The 18,457-nt window shown below is 40.7% G+C and overlaps 2 protein-coding genes across 2 annotated transcripts in view; both read right to left on the bottom strand.

Moving 5' to 3' along the window:
• Positions 1–4,340, bottom strand: part of LOC308135276 (polypyrimidine tract-binding protein 2-like) — a 13,234-nt gene extending 8,894 nt beyond the window's left edge. Inside the window, exons 1-10 of the mRNA XM_080503176.1 lie at positions 4,250–4,340; positions 2,247–2,268; positions 2,043–2,094; positions 1,605–1,768; positions 1,119–1,190; positions 955–1,026; positions 696–854; positions 461–571; positions 110–164; positions 1–63 (exon numbers count right to left, since the gene is read on the bottom strand). The exon at positions 1–63 is cut by the window's left edge and continues 57 nt beyond it. Coding sequence (XP_080359302.1) covers positions 1–63; positions 110–164; positions 461–571; positions 696–854; positions 955–1,026; positions 1,119–1,190; positions 1,605–1,768; positions 2,043–2,094; positions 2,247–2,268; positions 4,250–4,257 — 778 coding nt within the window. The 5' untranslated portion in view covers positions 4,258–4,340. The remainder of the gene's footprint in view (positions 64–109; positions 165–460; positions 572–695; positions 855–954; positions 1,027–1,118; positions 1,191–1,604; positions 1,769–2,042; positions 2,095–2,246; positions 2,269–4,249) is intronic.
• A 2,804-nt stretch (positions 4,341–7,144) lies between these two features.
• Positions 7,145–17,908, bottom strand: dpydb (dihydropyrimidine dehydrogenase b; the record flags this gene model as incomplete). Its single annotated transcript, XM_080503147.1, has 25 exons — positions 7,145–7,309; positions 7,434–7,511; positions 7,746–7,808; positions 7,918–8,067; positions 8,263–8,384; positions 8,482–8,536; positions 8,626–8,768; positions 9,557–9,676; positions 9,846–9,966; positions 10,168–10,251; positions 10,508–10,576; positions 10,821–10,985; positions 11,147–11,362; positions 11,478–11,662; positions 12,197–12,407; positions 12,517–12,686; positions 13,400–13,507; positions 13,682–13,769; positions 13,862–13,943; positions 14,259–14,455; positions 14,718–14,879; positions 14,974–15,061; positions 15,267–15,349; positions 15,442–15,552; positions 17,879–17,908. 25 exons carry the CDS (start codon positions 17,906–17,908, stop codon positions 7,145–7,147), a joined length of 3,066 nt encoding a protein of 1,021 aa, XP_080359273.1.
• Between the last annotated feature and the right edge of the window lie 549 nt (positions 17,909–18,457).

The raw sequence follows: 18,457 nt of genomic DNA, 5'->3' as shown, positions 1-18,457 counted from the left end.
TGGTGTAGTCTCGACTCTTATCGTTGTTGTACTTCACATTGAGGTTGACCAGTTTACTGAAGTCTATCCGCAGAGTGCTTGTACTTCACATTGAGGTTGACCAGTTTACTGAAGTCTATCCGCAGAGTGCAGCATGAATTATAGATGTTCTGGCCATCCAAGGACTGGAGTAGAAAAGGGAAGAGAGGCTCATGAAGTCCGTTCTCCTCCATATACATACACATTCACACACATTTTAAGCCACTGACTTAACTGGCATGTATGTTTTGGAACAGACAAAAATGTTTGACAAACAAAATAATAGAGATTTTACAAACTGCAGAGAAGATATACGATCATTAAAGGAGCAACAGTCACATGACAAACTGCCAGCGTCTCATGGAAGACAAATCGAGGAATTCCTGCTGTTATAACGTCTAAAAACGCTGCTAAATTATGAGACATCTTTGGATAATCTTACCAGTTTAGCTTGTTGTGCGTTGACGGGGTCGCTAAATTGCAGAAGAGCCTGAAACTGGTTGTTCTTGGTGAAGGTTATGATCTTCATTACAGTTCCAAACTTACTGAAGATCTGTATCGAGGAAAAACCAAACAAAAACAAAACAAAAAAAAGACATTAAGAAATCTGCCAGATGTTGGTTCAAACATGAGGGAAACCTGAAGCTGCGCATGTTGTTTGAGCTGATCAGCTTCACCTGTTGCAGAACGTCCAGTGTGACGGGGTAGAACATGTTGTCGATGATAATTCTCAGGACGGGACTCGGAGGTGGAGCCAGGTCCAGAACTCCGGGGTCGGAGGATGGGGAGCTCCCGTCCTGGACGGCGGACACGGCCTGCAACACGGCCTGAGCTCGCTGGGCGGAGAGACGGAGGAAGAAGAAGCAGTTGCAGCATTAGATGGAGGTGGGGCGACGGAGGACACCATCTGCTGCGTCGATACATGTGCAGGTTTACCTGATTCAGAGCAGAGTCGGTTTTCAGTTCCTTATGATTGGAATACTGGATGAATACAGGGGAGTTTCTCACCTGAAGAGAAGAAAAGACCCACAAGTCACTCACACTTTGCCTGATGACTGCAAAATAACTCTTCAATACAGCAAAGTGATGTGTTTGCATACCTGAGGTGTGACAGCTGTGTAGTAGTTCACCATAGTTATGGCTGCTTCCTCTGTACCCAGCTCCAGAAACGCCTGCAAACACACAGCATGTCCAGGTTTTACTTCTGAAGAAGAACCAACTGACACCGTCTTTTGCAGTTTAGACAGAAGACAAACATGTAGTTCAAGATGTATCACTCTGTGCCACCGCCGCCTGTCCAATAGTCAGAAAACCTTTGTCCTAATTCATGTTCATGTTCATTTTTACAATTTCAACTTTCAAAATCTTATATTATCTCTACTGCAAATCTCATGTTCCTTGTATGTGACATGCTGGAGAATGTTGCCTGTTCCTGATTGGTACGTGGACTAACAAGCTCTGCTTTCTAGTACCTTTTTTTTTTAATATTGTGAACGGTCTCCTTTACCTAGAGAAGTGAACTATATGTGCTGGTCATGACCGCTCCACTTTTCTTTCCTCCTCAGTGCTGGCTGCAGCAGCTTTACCTGATTTTTGCCCTTCAGCATCAGGATGTTGGTGACTTTTCCAAAAGGCAGGCCCAGAGCAATGACTTCCGTCTCAGACACTTCATTGGGAAGCTTTCTGATGTGGAGCACCCTGGAGGGGGGGGACTCTTCCAGACGCTGTTTCTTACTGTCACTGCCATTCGCTGAACGTGAAGAGAATCCACAAGAAGGAAAACTATGAACACGCCACACGACTATCGCATTACTTAAATGACAGTAACTCAGGAGAAACAATCTGCAGTCCTTCGTTTATCTTCAAGGCTCCCTCGTTTCAGCCGTGCAATTTAATAAGTGAGTTTTTTACCTTGCAAATCTGTGAACGGTTGTCTACATATAAATAGGACGAGGTTGTGAAATAATAGACTGGTGATTCTTCTCCTTATTGGCATGATGTGACAGTTTGAGGACTGAACTCACCAGTCATGGAGCTGGGGCTGCTACCGTACATGGCGAGCTCCTCTGAGCCTCTCTGAAGGAACAAGAGAGAGAAAAATGATTGAAGTCAAAGATTTCAAGAAACGTTTGATGACTTTGTATATTACTGCCGTTACACCACTTTGGTATTATTCAAACATGTGCAAGCCCATGTGTTTAGTTACCAATGAGGGATAATTAACTTACCTTCACACCAACTGCAACATCACTGCCGATGGGAAGGACGCATAATAAAAGAGATGGACATAAAAATTAAAAAAATTAGATGGCGATGTTTAAATTGTTTCGATAAATAACAGGCGCACCAAATAGATTTTCTCATGTTGGTGTAACGTGCCTTACTATACACACAAAGGATGGTCAATTCTGTGTCACTAAAATATTCCGAAGTTATTCCTGATGTCAAGTTTGGGTTTGAGTTGATGATGCTGTGTGCAGCATGAGCACATATGAAAAAGCAGTACTTTTACCCGTGTTGCATATTATTTTGTTCAAATAGAATCTAATTCACGGTGAAAGGTTTGGAGTATGATGTGCATACTGCAAGGCTGTGTGGGCGACTCAATCTATATCTGTTTATGAGTCATGGGTGAACGGCAGGCATGATGATGAGGGACTTAAGTGGATTGCTGTTGTTAGGTAAGATTACACATACACAAATGTCACAGGCACATATTTGTTTAGTCAGTTAAGCAGATAAAACATACAACATTTCTCCAAATTCCCAATAAAGAAGATATATGTGATGGTAGGCCTGGGCAATGAACCCAAAATTTACCGATGCCGAAATTTACGAAAATTACCGACGTCATTTTGCCTATTTCGGTATATTCGGTGTTTAAAAAAAAGAAGAAAAAGAAACGTTGGTTTTGAATGTGTGTCTGCACTGCGTGAGAGACGAGACTCCACCCCATCCAGTCTGTAACAAAGATGGAGGCGAGGCGATGGAGGACGGCTCAGAAGTTGTTGTGGCTGCTGCGGTGGCTCGTAGCGATCGATCTTCTATCGTGCAAATTGTCGATATTGAGAATTCGCGGGCAGAGCCATGTCGCAACCCGCCGTCTGTACGTGAAAAGTCATTTTACACTCAAAATATGTAACTTCTTTCATGAGAATTAGGTTACATGGTCTTTTTTCATATCACAGTGGAGAAATCCTGTGTTTTCAGGTGCAATACAGATGAAGTCACGGATATAAAATGCTTTCAGTCGTTTTCATTTCTCTGATTATCAGTGCTTCAATAAATCTTAACTAAAAGTATTTAATTTGTATTTTCTTCCTTTATTTTCAGCTAGTTTTACAACCCTTTAAAGTGGCAATAAATAGGTCCAGGGGAGTCATACTATTAATATAACTGCTATATCTCGTGGACAAACATTTCTTTGCACAGGGGGCGCTGTGGAGTCGTTATCGTCCATTTATCGTCATCGAGTTGAACTGATCAAATATGTCGTGATATTGACTTGAGGCCATATCGCCCAGCCCTATGTTATGTTATGACATATAGTGAAAAGATATGGTATTAAAATACTGACGTACTAAACGTAGGTACAGTAATTAAATACTTGTAATGTATTATTATCCAGCATTGTAATCCTTCATCAGCCATCATCAAGTCTCCTGTTGCGACGGTTTAGACTGATCATACACCTGCTATTATGATGGAATAATGTCATAAACAATGATCCTATCGGGATTGTGTACAGTCTTATTTCATTTATATAATACACAATGTCCAATAACGCCTTAATTCAGTCGAAATGTTCTCCAGAAGTGTCAAAATGCTTCGACCTGAAATCGCTAAACACACATTTAAGCTAGCTAAGTGTAATTCAAAGCACGACACATGGTGCAGCTGACATCTATTATTTCCTTTTGGCTAAATAGATAGCTATCAAATGACTGAAGTTTAAAAAAAAGAAGAAGCAGATGGTACTTAAAATAAGCCGTTGGATCAGACCATCATCATGGTTTTACATCTATACATAGAGTAAACAGCGTTCCAGAAGCACACTCTGTGACCTGGACTCTTAGCTAGCGACCGCGACAATACTGGCAATATTCAGAAAGAAGAAACGCAGTGGGGCAAATATTTAGCCTTTCTCGGGCTGAGAGGGAAGGCTGCCCCCCCTCCCAGCCTGTGGCGTGAGCCCCGAGGGGCGCGGTTTGAGGTTTACGGAGTTGTTTACCCGTCCATTGCAGCTCTTTGTCCTCTTCTGTCGGAGGAGTTTATCTGCTCTCTGCGGGCGGACAGCGCGAGCAAAATGGGCGTTCCTCTTCTTCGTGGCCTTAAACTGACAATCCGGGTCCGACAGTGACTTTGAGCGCTTCACCGCCACCCTCTGCCCAAGAAGGAGTACTACAAATACACGTCCAGCTTCTCCCCAGTGCTTCCCAACCCTTTTCTTTGGTGGACACACATTTTCACCACCATAAATTGAGGCGACCCCACTCTCACCATGCGGTGTACAACTACCAATAAAATTAAAGAACCTCATAACAATACTATATGTGAAATACAGTCTCCTAATATATTTAGAAATGAGTTCCTTTTCTCTGGGGATAAACTCTTTGAGTTTACACACTGCTTCAAGTTGCAGAATTTTGAACTTTCACCAGTTTTGACCATTGCTTTAATAAAGCTGTATTCCATCTCACTTTCTTGATGCTGATTGGTCATTTCTTCTCCTGCTTCTGACTTGCAAGCTTACCTTTGTGTAGACATATATATATATATATATATATATATATATATATATATATATATATATATATATATATATATATATATATATATATATATATATATATATATATATATATATATAGTCCTGTGGGACTTCCAGATACAGACAGACAGGATGGTAATGGCGAACCAACCAGACATCGTGGTGGTTGATAAAGGGCAGAGGAAAGCCGTGGTGGTGGATGTAGCAATACCAAGTGATGGTAACATCAGAAAGAAGGAACATGAGAAACTTGAGAAATACCAAGGGCTCAGAGAGGAGCTGGAGAGGGCTTGGAAGATGAAGGTGACAGTTGTGCCCGTGGTAATCGGAGCACTCGGGGCAGTAACCCCCAAACTGGAGGAGTGGCTACAGCAGATCCCTGGAACAACCTCGGACATCTCAGTCCAGAAAAGTGCAGTACTTGGAACAGCAAAGATACTGCGCAGGACCCTCAAGCTCCCAGGCCTCTGGTAGAGGACCCGAGCTTGGAATAGAAAAACAGGTGACCGCCCGCGGAGGGCGAGAGGGGAATTTTATATATATATATATATATATATATATATACATATATATATATATACCCAATGCTTTTTAAAGTAAATTTATGTGCCATTTATTTATAATGTGATTCATGAGAAAATCAAAAACTGACCAAAAGAAAATGCACATATTTCTTGATTTAGCCCCTTAAAATGTGTCTAAAAAGGAATTATTATTCACCGTGTTTTAAAGAGGTTTTAAACTCTCATTTGATGAGATGATCAGTCTGGTAAACAGGCTTCCAATTTGTCTGCATGGTCTACGATCAAATCATTGCGATATAGGCCCCAAAGCCCAACCAGAACTAGAGAAACCATGGACATTCTAAGGTGATGATACAAAACCACAAAACCACGGCGTGGCACTGAGAATAAAACACAAATCCTCTATAGAAGTTTACAATACATCAGCCTGCTGTTAGCATTTCCGTGATGATGTGAAATTAATGTAAGTGAACTATTGGAAGAAATGCAATAATAGTAAGTGTATTTTTCCCCACTCAGTGCCAAATGTCTAAGTGATTTACAAATTCAGGTACACTTTATATAGATGACATGCAACTAAAGTTCATTTTTGAGTTCACAAGAGTGATTGGCACCAGATTTTCTCCTGGATCCATTTAGGTAAAGTCACTTCCTGTATCAAGACATGTTTTTTGGTTGTACAGTATTATAATGAACACCATCCCTTTGAGGAGCTTCCAGCTGCCCTAGGCTGGGCATTTAGGTCTGTTCTTTTGATTTCTGCCGATGTAAATTGTCAATAGATGTCAGTTCAGACTCTCCAGTACAGATGAACAGAAAATGTATTAAATTTTATTTATTAGTACAGAACATTTTTATTAAAATCACACATAGTATGATAAATGCATTTGGATTGAAGACATAATTCACAACAATTCAACTCCACATTAACCAACATCTAAATGAATAACACAGTTGGAATACCAGGAAAATTAATAACCATCAATGTTTCTCTCTCTCTCTCTCTCTCTCTCTCTCTCTCTCTCTCACTTTCTCTTTCTCATTTTGATAGCTTTAGCTTTTCAAATTAAATGACATTTCACATACACCTATTAGCAACCAATTAATCATGTTACTTACATTTTCAGGTTTAACTAACTAACCCTAACCCATTCACATGATGACATTGTTATTTACTGTTGTTCTTCATCCGTGGCTCAGGCGCTCGGGTTTTTACAATCTGCTTTCATTATTGTAAGATCTCACCTGCACAATTTGAAGCTTGTTTTGAATGCAGAGAAAACCAAAGTGATGGTCTTTATTCATTGTAAGTTACCAGACCACCTTCCAGAAATAACCACCACTCCGGGTAAACAAATAGAATGTGTGAGCAGCTACAGCTGTCTTGGTTTTGTGCTTGATCCAGAGCTTTCTTTTAATTCGCAAACTTAGAATTAAAATTAGATTTTAATTTCGTAACAGATCATGTTTTTCGCCAAGTGCTTGCAAATGCCTTGTGTCTGCCAAATGTTTACCACTTATTGACTCTGGAGATGCTCTATATGAGCGCTTCATCAAAATGTCACTTTATTCTAATCTGCCTTAAAAAAATTAAAATCTGCATTCTATCGTTTGTTTCTCGTACTTTCTCATTTTGACTATTTTATACTGTTAATTGTGTAAAATTAATTTTTATTGTGCTTTTAATCTGTGGATACGATGTGTGCTAAGGACCTCTAGTCCAGATCGCCCTCGTAAAAGAGATCTCAATCTAAATTGTTTTTTTCCCTGGTTAAATAAAGCTTAAATGAAATGAAAATGAGCTAAAATATTTTAGTGTGAATGTTTTCCTTTAACAGACAGGACTAATGGGTACGCCTCTCTTGGGTTCATAGGGCGTTGTCCTTGTCACCATCTTGATGCAGTCCAGGATGGGGCAGATGCTGAGACACAGGGTGCAGCCTGTACAACTATTGGTCACGAAGGGAAGGTGGGTCTCTGGGTCGAAGGTGATCGCCTGAGGAAAGATGGACAAGGTCCTGTTATATGACAGACTCACATAAACCCTTAATACACAGTTTTATTCATTCAGGAGAAGACCGGAGCAAAAAATAAATAAACGTCATGATGGAATCAACTACCTGGTATCCAGAGTCGTTGCAGGTCATGTAACATTTACCACAGTTAATACACATGTCTTCATCGATCAAAGCCTGGACCTGATAACACGGGAAAGAAAAGAACAGTGGTTATGGTCACTTTGTTGTCACCTGTGATGTTTAATATAACTGAATTCATTTTTTTTATTAGCTTATAAAAACACAGTTTGGATGAAGATTCCAAGAAAGTGATTGCAACAATGGTCTTTGTCCATTTATCCAATTTTAAATGTATTTTTTCTTCTTTTCACAATATAAACTGGGCAAAATATAAGAGCTGAAACTGCGAAGTACCTGTTCCATGTTGTCAAGCTCCTGGTATGCTCCGATGTGACGCAGGGCTCTGGCAATCACATCCTACGAAGACAACACATCACAACAAGTACCACAAATGTTTACTTTGACGTATATACATGTATGAAACAAACCATATATACTAATCAGTGACTCTATGTACTTATCACACCTTGACAGCAGGAACAGGCTTTTTGGGTGTCCTGATCTGGCTGGTGTTGGTTTCCACCACATCAGTTACACCAGCTCCTCTGAGTCCCTTTTTGTATTTCGCGATGGCTTCTCTCCTCTCCTCGAGGTACGGACCAAAGCTGGGAAGGCTCTAAATACACACAGACATTTTGAGATATTGTGGAACATTAAGATGAGTGAATCAGGGTTTTCAGCAGCTCAATGACAACCTTGCACATCAGTTATAATAGTCAACAATAACTGAGCAATGGGCGTCTTTTTCAGCCATCTTATAAAAGCTGCATTAAGTCACTATTACATCAGGATTGGTATTAAACAGTTTTACCTTTCCGACCAAGTCTTCCACTCTGGGAACTGGTTTTCCTTTCTGATGTCTCTCTGTTGGAGGAGACTGTCCATCCCAGCCACTCAGTTCCAGGCTCTTCAGGTACAACAGGGCCTTCAGACCTAAGCAGATAAAACACAGAATCTTACTGCAGGCTTCACAATCGCAACGCATAAACATGGTAAAGCAATTGAAATGACAAGAGACACGGCTCCATACCAACACAGTAGTCCTCGATCACGGTGAAGTCCTGGTTCTGAACAGCGCTGCACACCTGTGATAGGGAAAGTCAACAGTGTCAACACAAACGGCTTCCTCGGATTTACAAATAATTGTTGGGCAACGTAATAATCTCCCCTTAACCTGTAAGACTGATGCTCCTGCGTGGAGAAACTGCAGCCCAGACTCTGCTGAGTCGATACCTCCTGTAGCCAGAACAGGAAAACCAGGGATGGCTCTGCCAATGGCTGACACTGCTCTGAGCGCGATGGGTCTGATGGCGTTCCCTGTGCACGTCAGTCACAAGTGATTTTAGATTTGCAAGACAGTAGGGAGACCTGCTGAGACGCTGAGATTACTATGGACACTCTGGAAGGGAGCAGCTGAAAGATCTTTGCAGGCAAAGCTCTCCAAAGGAATTAAAGTTCATTTCATTGATATAGTGCCAATAGCAACACATTCCCCCCAAGGACATTTTACAGAGAAAAAAAAAGAACTATTCCGCATGAGAAAGCATAGGCGGAGGTGGAAAGGGAAAACGCTCTATTAACAGGAAGAAACCCACAGTGAGATATGGCAGGTTACGACTGTTCCAGTTGTTTAGGGAGTAGAACCGGAACAAGGTATTACAGATTACAAAATTACAGTTCGACAGTCAGAGATCCCACAAGAATGTACAGAGAGAGAGAGAGGAGAGAGGACAGATTACAGCAGAGAGACTAAATGTTAGTGGCATCAAATGATGAAACATGGTTGTAAGAGAAGTGCAATCCAGTAAAGGTCACACGGTATTCTAAATCTATAGCAGATTAACGAGAAAATGCTCCAGGTGGCCTGCACCAGCCCTCCCTGTAACTTTATTAAATAGAAAAGTTTTAAGCCTCACCCTAAAAATAAAATAAAATAAAATCCCTTCAATTTATAGGCTTGAATTGTGATGATGATTAAGAACCTTTTGGTGTAACAGTGTCATTTGAAGGTCATTGCAATATGTGACTCTCCGTATTCGATATCATATTTATTCATTGAATTGTGCCATGTTGTACCAAACTGTGTAATATCATCATCAACTTACCAGACACGCCTCCATATGTGGTGCGTTTGCCGGCACCAACACTGGGCCAGGGCGAGCCGTCTGCCTTCAGCCCCATCATACCTGAGACTGTGTTTGTAGCAGTGACTCCATCTGCTCCGCCTAGAACAAAACACAACAAACAAAACCCACAATTTACAGAGGCAACAAGTGTGTGCAGAGTCATTCATGCAAGTCTTGCATAAGTGACCGTGAAGTGTTGCTTCACAGCGCTAAACAGGTGAAACAGTAGAAATAGACAGGAACAAAGTGGGGAACAATCTGTGGTCACCTTCATGGGCTGCCTTGGCGATGTCCACAATATTGGTAACATTTGGTGTCAGTTTGGCAAAGAATGGAATGGAAATGGCCAAACGCACCCAGCGACAGATGTTGCGAACCAACACTGGATCCTAAAGACACAAGACATGATGCGTTCAAAGCTGCTTTTAAGTTTCAGGTATATTTCTATATTCATATCTGTTTGGCTCTTTTGTTTACAGATCTGTGACTTCCTTTGGTCAATATTGTTCATAGGCAGGAATGCTGCATTTGTGAAAGTCCAATTTGGACCCCGTGAAAATGTTTGATAAAAGTTCAATCTGGTTTCACACCTGTCCACACGCCAACCCCATGCCTCTCTCTCCCATCCCATGAGGACACGACAAGTTCAGCTCCAATGCATCAGCTCCTGATGCCTACACACACACACACACACACACACACACACACACACACACACACACACACACACACACACACACACACACACACACACACACACACACACACACACACAAACACACACACACACACACACACACACACACACACACACACACACACACACACACACACACACACACACACACACACACACACACACACACACAGTGTAAGAAATACACCACTCTGCAGGTTGCAGGTTATAAGGAAAGGTTGTGTTTTGCTCACCTCTGCCATCTTGGCCAGCTGTGTCCAGTCCTCCTTGTTGTAACCACACATTATACTTGAGATCACAACCTAATGGAGTAAGAGATCCAGATTTGTAAAACAATCTTTTTTTCAAGTATGCAAAGGAAAGTTAAAGAAAAATGTCATCCACCGTATGATTTTCTCAGGTCACCATATGTGAGCACCACATAGATAATTCATTAAAATTGATGGATACACATTGATCAACACATTCACAAGCCCACAAATAGTAAAGTAAACCTTGATCGGACATGAAATGCAACTTCAGGTGTGTATAAGATGTGAAACTTACATTGTTGGGGAAGTCTTTTTTCAGCTCAGCCACTGACTTACACCAGTACTCTGCGGTTTTCTCGCTGATGAGCTCAATGTTGAGAAAGGAGCCTTGACCAGGTCCATACACATGGCCGGAGGTGGTGCCTCGCACGATGCGAGGGGACACGTTGGTCACCAGGTCCTGCAGATACAAATATAGTTTTTGGATTGATCACACCCGAAAGATCATGTTTTTCCTGACACTTTTTTTTGTTTTTTTTGATAGAGTGATCAAATGGTGCTTTTAAGATATTGTATTGTGACAGGTGAACAAAAGCCTTTGTTTCTTCATCAGAGCGGTACCTTGTCCAATCCAAAAGTCTTTGTCAGAGCGAAGCCCCATCCTTGTTCGAAAGCTCTTCTGATCATGGCTGTGCTGGTAGTGGGAGGGGCAGAGGCCAGGCCAAAGGGGTTGGGAAACTTGATCCCACAAAGCTCAACACTGATGTCCACTTGATCTATAGCACTGTAGAACATTGGCAGCTTTGGCACTGAGTCAACTCTCTGTCCATGCTGAGACTATGGCAGGAGGAGAGAAGGGAGGAATATTTTGAGTCCACAGTCACAGCAGGCGTTACTCACTATGCTTACCATGCATTTGAAGGTAAATGCCTCAAAATCATAGTGGCCTTACTTGTATGTATCTGTGGATATGCCATGAAGCTTGTTTCCCGTCGTTCACCGACTCCACAGTGGTATTTGCCAAACCGGCGATGTCTCCCCCGGCAAACACCCAGGGCTCGCTGGTCTGCATCGTGTCAGTGTTCACTTCTGGAGTCCCCCAGCGGCTCAGCTTCACGGGAGCCATTGCTGCAGTCACTATGTGCAGAGACAACAAGTGGACCAGGTTCACATATCAAATGTGTACATTTGCTGTGTAAACTAAATCAATCTCTAATTTAATACTTGAAGTTTAATTTTTCAAATTTTTTCAAAAGAAATTCTCAATCAATTCTCAGTCAATACATTCGTCCATTACAACCCACAGATCCAGTTCAGAAACTGCTTTTAGGAACATCTCTAAGTTTATTTTTGGACATTTCTTAGTAATGAAGGTAAGAAATCTTGAGGTATCGCAGATTCTGAATCGATTCAAAGAAAACTCCACTCATTTGTAAAGATCTGAGTTTGTATTCATTTAACAGGCTTTAAAATAGTTGAGTGCATCATTGTTGGTTGTTCTTACACTTGTTAAGAGTCTGTGAGAGTATATAGCTTTTCAACCTGCCTGACCAGACAAGGTGTTTAACACTGCTTTCAGTCACTTTTTTTCAAATCTTTTCATTGATTCTGCAGTGTTACTTATATTTTCGTCACTCCTTTCCGTGCACTTGTGTCACACGGCTCTGTTACCTCCTGGCTCATTCAGCATGGAGCCAAAGGCACTGATGATGTAATCGGCCTTCAGCCTGACAATCTGCTCCTCGTCTTCCAGCCAATCGCCACTTTCCGTCTGCTCAGTGCGGCAGAACTGCAATCCAGAGACTCGTCCGTTCTTCATGATGACCTCACGAGGAGACAGGAAGGGCAGGAACTCGCACTTCTCCTCCTTCGCCAACTCCATCTGACAGAAAGCAGCCCCACATTTTTATGCGCTCCTCCATTTTTCCATCTGTCGACATATTGCATTGTCCCCCCCACCCCCCCAAAAAAAATCTGGCCCCTGTTCACACCTCCTCAGGAACGGCTCTGATGTTTGTGAATCCTTTCCTGAAGCACACAAATACTTTCTTGGCTCCACAGCGGAGGGCCGATGTGGCACAGTCGAACGCGGTGTCACCAGCCCCCAGAACGATCACCACTCCCCTCAACTCTGGCAGAGAGGAGCGACACTGACACATGCCTGGAGAGAGAGGAAGTCATTCGAGACAATCTTTCATTGACTTTGTATTTATCAATGGCAGTTTTGCGTTACTGAAAGTTAGTACATCATTACAGTCACTAGTAACCTCAATGTCAAAAAGCTGTGCTGTCCAGTAACTTTACTTTTTTCCGGTGCTTGTCTGATTCCCTCTTTTATCTCCCTCTTTGCTTACATACCTTCGGTTGCGCTGGGTGATCCTTGTTACACCCCACTTCTCACTTACGTGGCCATCTTCAGTTTTATATGTCTTATTATGTTGCATCTCAGCCCTGTGGTTGTTCTACCCCCTTCCAGATATTAGCGAACCCATTGTCTCACTTTGTTACTAGTTGTGGTTTTCAAAATGGCCTATTTTCTTTGATCTCATTTTTAGGATTATCCCTGTTACAACTGTGTTACAACTGCATTCAAACTTCACGCCAATAAACAAATACGAACACTTAACTGTGAAGTGTAGCGATATTTCCTCAGCAGATTTTCTTTTATTGACCCTCACGTGTTTGTTCCTTGTCATCATTTCACTGTTAGCCTTTGTGGTTTTAAACTTTGCTCTGTTCTTCAGTCTTTGGACGTATGCCAACTCCATTTATGGATTTGTTTTCTGTATTTGAACTGATTCCCTGTGAATGACTTCATCCCTGTGTTCAACACTCTCCTCTCACTTTTTTTTTTTCAGTTTTTGTCAGCAGTACCTTTCTTGCTGGCTGAAGCCACAATGGGCAGAAAGTCTTTAGAGGTGAAGAACCCTTGATCTGTGGTTAATCCCTGGAAGATTTTAGCTCTGTTGGCTTGTGGAAGACCTGCAGTGAAATACAATGAGGAGGGAAAGAGAAACATGCAATATCAGTTGCTGATGTAGTTTAAAAAAAACGTTTATAACTTAGTAGAAATGCACAATTGGCAAAAACGTAATGCACATTACATACAGTATATGTACATAATCTCTATTATGATGTCTGATAAATGAAGCTCACCAATCCCAATGAAGACGGCCTTAAATCCTTCCTCCTTCAGAGATGTCAGAGTCAATCCATTAACCCCTAAACCCTTCTCACAAACCACCTGTGCACATCAAACGTGTTTTAATTCAGCTGTAACAATTTAGTGACTCTTGAATAATCTACCATTGTGTTTCCATGATTTATAGTTTATACCTTAACTCCCAGGTCCTTCATCAGACCTATTTCAAACTGGACCACTTCGTAGGGAAGTCGAAACTGAGGGATTTCTGCGGTGCTGCATGAAAACAGATATATTTTTCAATGTTGAAATTCTTTTATTTCTTGATATATTGTCTAAGACACTTTTTCAAAGGCTCATTTGCCTGCATCTTAACGTTTTACCATTCACATTTGAATGAAAGTCATAATCCAGGACCCACTATTATCACCACATTATCCTGTGTTTGAAACATTTGAACACTCATTCATCAAATAACTAAATCATACCCTGTCATGTTTCATAAAATCACATTACATCTGAAATAAAATGACACTCCTTCACTGACTGTGCGAGTCCGTGATATACCCTTCAAATAAACTGATATAATACCTCAGTCCTCCAGTGTACTTCTGTTTCTCAAATATGGTGATGTTGTCATATCCAAGACGGGCCAGAAAAGAAGCACAACTGATTGAAGCAGGGCCACAGCCAACCAGAGCAACTGGGGTATGGTAGGACTCTGGCATCTGGCTGGCTGGTGGGAGCTCTGGGCTCCTGACCTGAGGGATTCCCATTTTGCTAAACACCTAAGAAGAAAGACAATACCACAAATGCAGTTGATTCATCTTATTTGTGGAGAACCTCAAGTAGATAGTATTAACAGCAACGTGTATTTTGAATGAAATTAGACAAATGTCTTGTGAAGATTAAAGAGGGATTTTGAGGAAATATAGTTTTGTGTAATTAGATTGCATCAATCCCTCTACTATATCACTCTATGCATGTCAAGTCAAGAGGAATACTGCCAGAACAACAATGTACTCGACGTAAACACAGACGACAGTATACCTCAGTAGCAAACTGCTGCAGCCCTCCGATGTTAATGGGTCCTTCTTCAGAAGCATACAGGTTGCAGCCCCCAACACACAGCTCAGATGTGGGGCAAACCATCCCACAGGTCAAACCCAGAGGGTTGTCAGACAAAATGGCCCGAGCAGCTCCATAGTAGTTCTGTTAACATGAACAAAACAGACCGTACATGTGTGAATGAATCAGTAGTGTGCCACCTGTTTTTTTAACGTTTGTGTGTGTGTCATTACAGTACCTTATTGGAGATACTTGTGATAAATGATTTGATGTCCAGGTTGGTTGGGCAGCTCTTTTGACAGGGAGCATCTGCACATTTCAGACACCTTGGCACAAATTTTCAATAAACGTTTACTTCTTTCATGTTTCTTTGAATGACTTAATTTTATAAAATTCTCATTATAATGTACCGTAATTTTTTTTTTTAGATCAAACGCATTGTCTCCTGGCAAAACTGATTAAAAACAACAACCCTGTTTGGATATAAAATTGCATGAAAACAAAAAAAAAAAAAAAAGTTCATTAACTCACCTCAGTGCTTCCCGCAGAGCACCTCGCTCACTCAACGTTGTGTGCTTGATATCATCAAAGTTGTTTTCTAACTTCACGCATGACTGAAAAATAAATATAAACAGTAAGGATAAATGTACTACAACGCATAAATTTGATCCAAGACAATTTAGGTTCGTGCGTATTTGTGTCGTACATCACAGTTCTTTTCAGGGTTTCTTTTCCAGTGTTTCTTTTCTTTCTTCTTATTGGCCGTGGACATGATCTGAGCATGAGTCTTGACTCTGGGATTCAGAGCCATGATGCTCTGAGGGAAAAAAAAATACATTGAATGAAAAAAAAAGATTAAGAAACTAAGAATATGAGAAAAAAACAGGAATCTCTAACCTCTAGTCAATATACTGGATTCATCCCAGATTTCTCTGACTATACTTTTGTCTAACAACCATTCAAATAATTTGTATGGTTGTGAAAACATTAGATAGAACTGCATCAACATCATAAACAACAGGGTTTCACGTATCAAAACAGACATGGAATGGTAAAGTGTCTGTGAGTTATTTAGTCAAAAAAAGAAAAAAAATTAAGTCAGGAGTAAAAACAAGGGTCTCAAATTGTTTTCAATGCATGCTTTGTTTTTTTTGCACTGTGGGGAAACAAATCCACACATGCAAACTCCAAACACAGTCATATGGTGAGGATGCACCACTGACAGGACCATAAATGCAATATTTTATTGGTAAAACACACATGGCTTATGGATCGACACTCTTCATTGTTGTTAAACACGTCTTCGCTTCACAATTCAAGTTAAAAAAATAAATGTTATAAATTTACTCAAACATGCTTTCAGATATTTATGCAACTTCCAAAAAAGTGACTATTGGAGCTTTTAAAGTTGAACTTATGGAAACACCAGTGTAATATAAAAGGGTCATGAAACATTGTTTTAATTGTACAGTTGTAGTATTGGATTGCCCATCCAGATAATTTGGAATAGTGACACATTGTGGAAGTGAAATTGCGGCATTATCTGTCTTGTTTGTTGATTTTCAAGGAAACCTTCAATCTCAGGAACATTCATGGAAATGTGGCTGTTTGAACTTTTAAGGTCAAGCTGATAAGATAATGACACGGAGTCACGTGACCTGTTTCAATCAGTAACATATACAGTGAAAATGAAGATATAAAATGTGGCCCCTAGTTATAAAATGAAAAATTTAATCAAATAAAAGCCTTGATGGGATTGTCAATAGCTCACTAATCGACTGCCATCAGCACTTTAATAGGATGGTTCCTAAATTAACAATGGAATTATTGGAAATTTGATTCCTTCTTGCACACCAAGGCATAAAAACGAGTGCACCACAAAATGTTTTATACTACATCTGAGGTATTTGTTTGTTTGTCCCACGGGGTGCCCTACTCATGAGTTCAACGTTACTTGTTTGAGGGACATTTTATCATCTCTACAGTCCAAGCATGCCTCTGCACTTTGGTCACGTGTGTTGATCGCTCACTTATCTGCAGCTTGTACAACCAAACGCATGGATTGTTACATAAGGCCATGTCAGGAACACATTACTATGTAACTGCACAACGTGGGTCTCTCTGAAGTTCTTTTTTTTAACAACAAAACACGTTGAATTCATCAATCACGTTTTGAGGACTTTCAGTCATCGCTGCAATGATGCTGCACGTAATGTGCTTACTTTCTATTTAATGTTCTTGTATCTGTTTTCTAAAATGGGTCCAATAACATCAGTGTAACTTTATTGTTTATCTTTAAATAAATATATGCACTATTTTTTTTTAAACAAAAGACCTATTTGATTGCAGGGACACTGCAGTCATTTGATTATTGACTTCAGGAAATACTTTATTGGTGCTTGTTTGCTGATTGTGCCCTTATCATGCCCTGTCTCTGCATCTGGTTCACACTTTTAGTTCATTTGAAAGATTTGTATTTTGTCTCCTTTCTTTTCATTGAGGAGGAGTTTGTTCCATCTGCTTTTTAGAGGTATCAAGTATGACTTGTTCACTGTACTTAGGTATTTAGAACATTAGACTTCACTTTTACTTCCTACATTTGAACACACATTTGTACTTTCTACTTCTACTTGACTGTTTAGAGTTTCAGTCAGTCCAGGTCAGTTCTCCAAACTGAAGCTGTGGAGGTTTCATGTCATGGGGGAAATCAAGACTTCCTGTTTCTAATTACAAAAGTAAAAGTCCTTGCAAAATAAAAACCTTAAATGGATGTATAGTGTTGTATATAATGTACAGCCAAGTCATAACCTGATTTTTTTTTTCTAAAAATGTTTTAGTTCCTGTTTCAAAACATGTTATGTTGTTTATGTGCATGTGAATTGTTGGCCAGTATTTTCACATTTTTATACTGACAAAATGACAGATCATAGATGTTACAAAGGTTCAACACGAGTTCAAATATGTGCACACTAAACCGTTGTGAGACCTTAGATTAGCGTTGGTGGAAACTAATCCTGAAATCCTCCATTTGCATCCATGTGAATCAAACCCCACATGAACACACAGTATTTTAATGAAGGCAATAAAAAAAAAAAAAAAAATCCATAGAGAAAAAGACATACACAAGCAGATGTGTAATTTACCTCAATGTCTGGAAGATCTCTACTCAACATGATGCTCCGGTTTGGGAGTAAAATCTTCTAAATGCTTCTCGATGATCTGGAAGTGGTGCTGGACTCTGGGTTAGAGGTCCGAAGCACTGTCCGGGACTGCTCTGCTCCCAACTGGAAGTACCTGAGAGCTGATCGTCCTTATCAGGTCCACTCCTTTCCCCCGGCAGTGATGATAGATTAAAGCCACCAAACTTCGTTCTTTCTCAACCTGTAAATAAGTAGAACTTGATCCAGAGGCCGTTATCACTCTGCTGCGGTCAAAGTTCAACAGAGCTGGGCAGTGAGCAGGTTTCTGGTACCGTTGCACAAAACCCTGGATAAAGCAAACAGTAACCATCCGTGAACTATTAAGTTCAAACTCCACCTCTGAGAGAAGGAGTGGAGCCCTGTACACATTAATGTATGAAAACACATATTTAACCTTTTCACTTTTTCCTCCTTGTTGGCCTACAGAGGGCCTGGACACTCACTCCACTGTGAATGACGGAGGTGGAGACATTGTAATCCTGCACAGGGCAAAGACCAATTAATTAAAGCAACAAAACCACA

Source organism: Blennius ocellaris (genome assembly GCF_963422515.1).
Source record: "Blennius ocellaris genome assembly, chromosome: 10".
Lineage (NCBI taxonomy): Eukaryota > Metazoa > Chordata > Actinopteri > Blenniiformes > Blenniidae > Blennius > Blennius ocellaris.
Note: the sequence above shows the minus strand (reverse complement) of the source record. Positions and strands in the feature narration are given on the sequence as shown.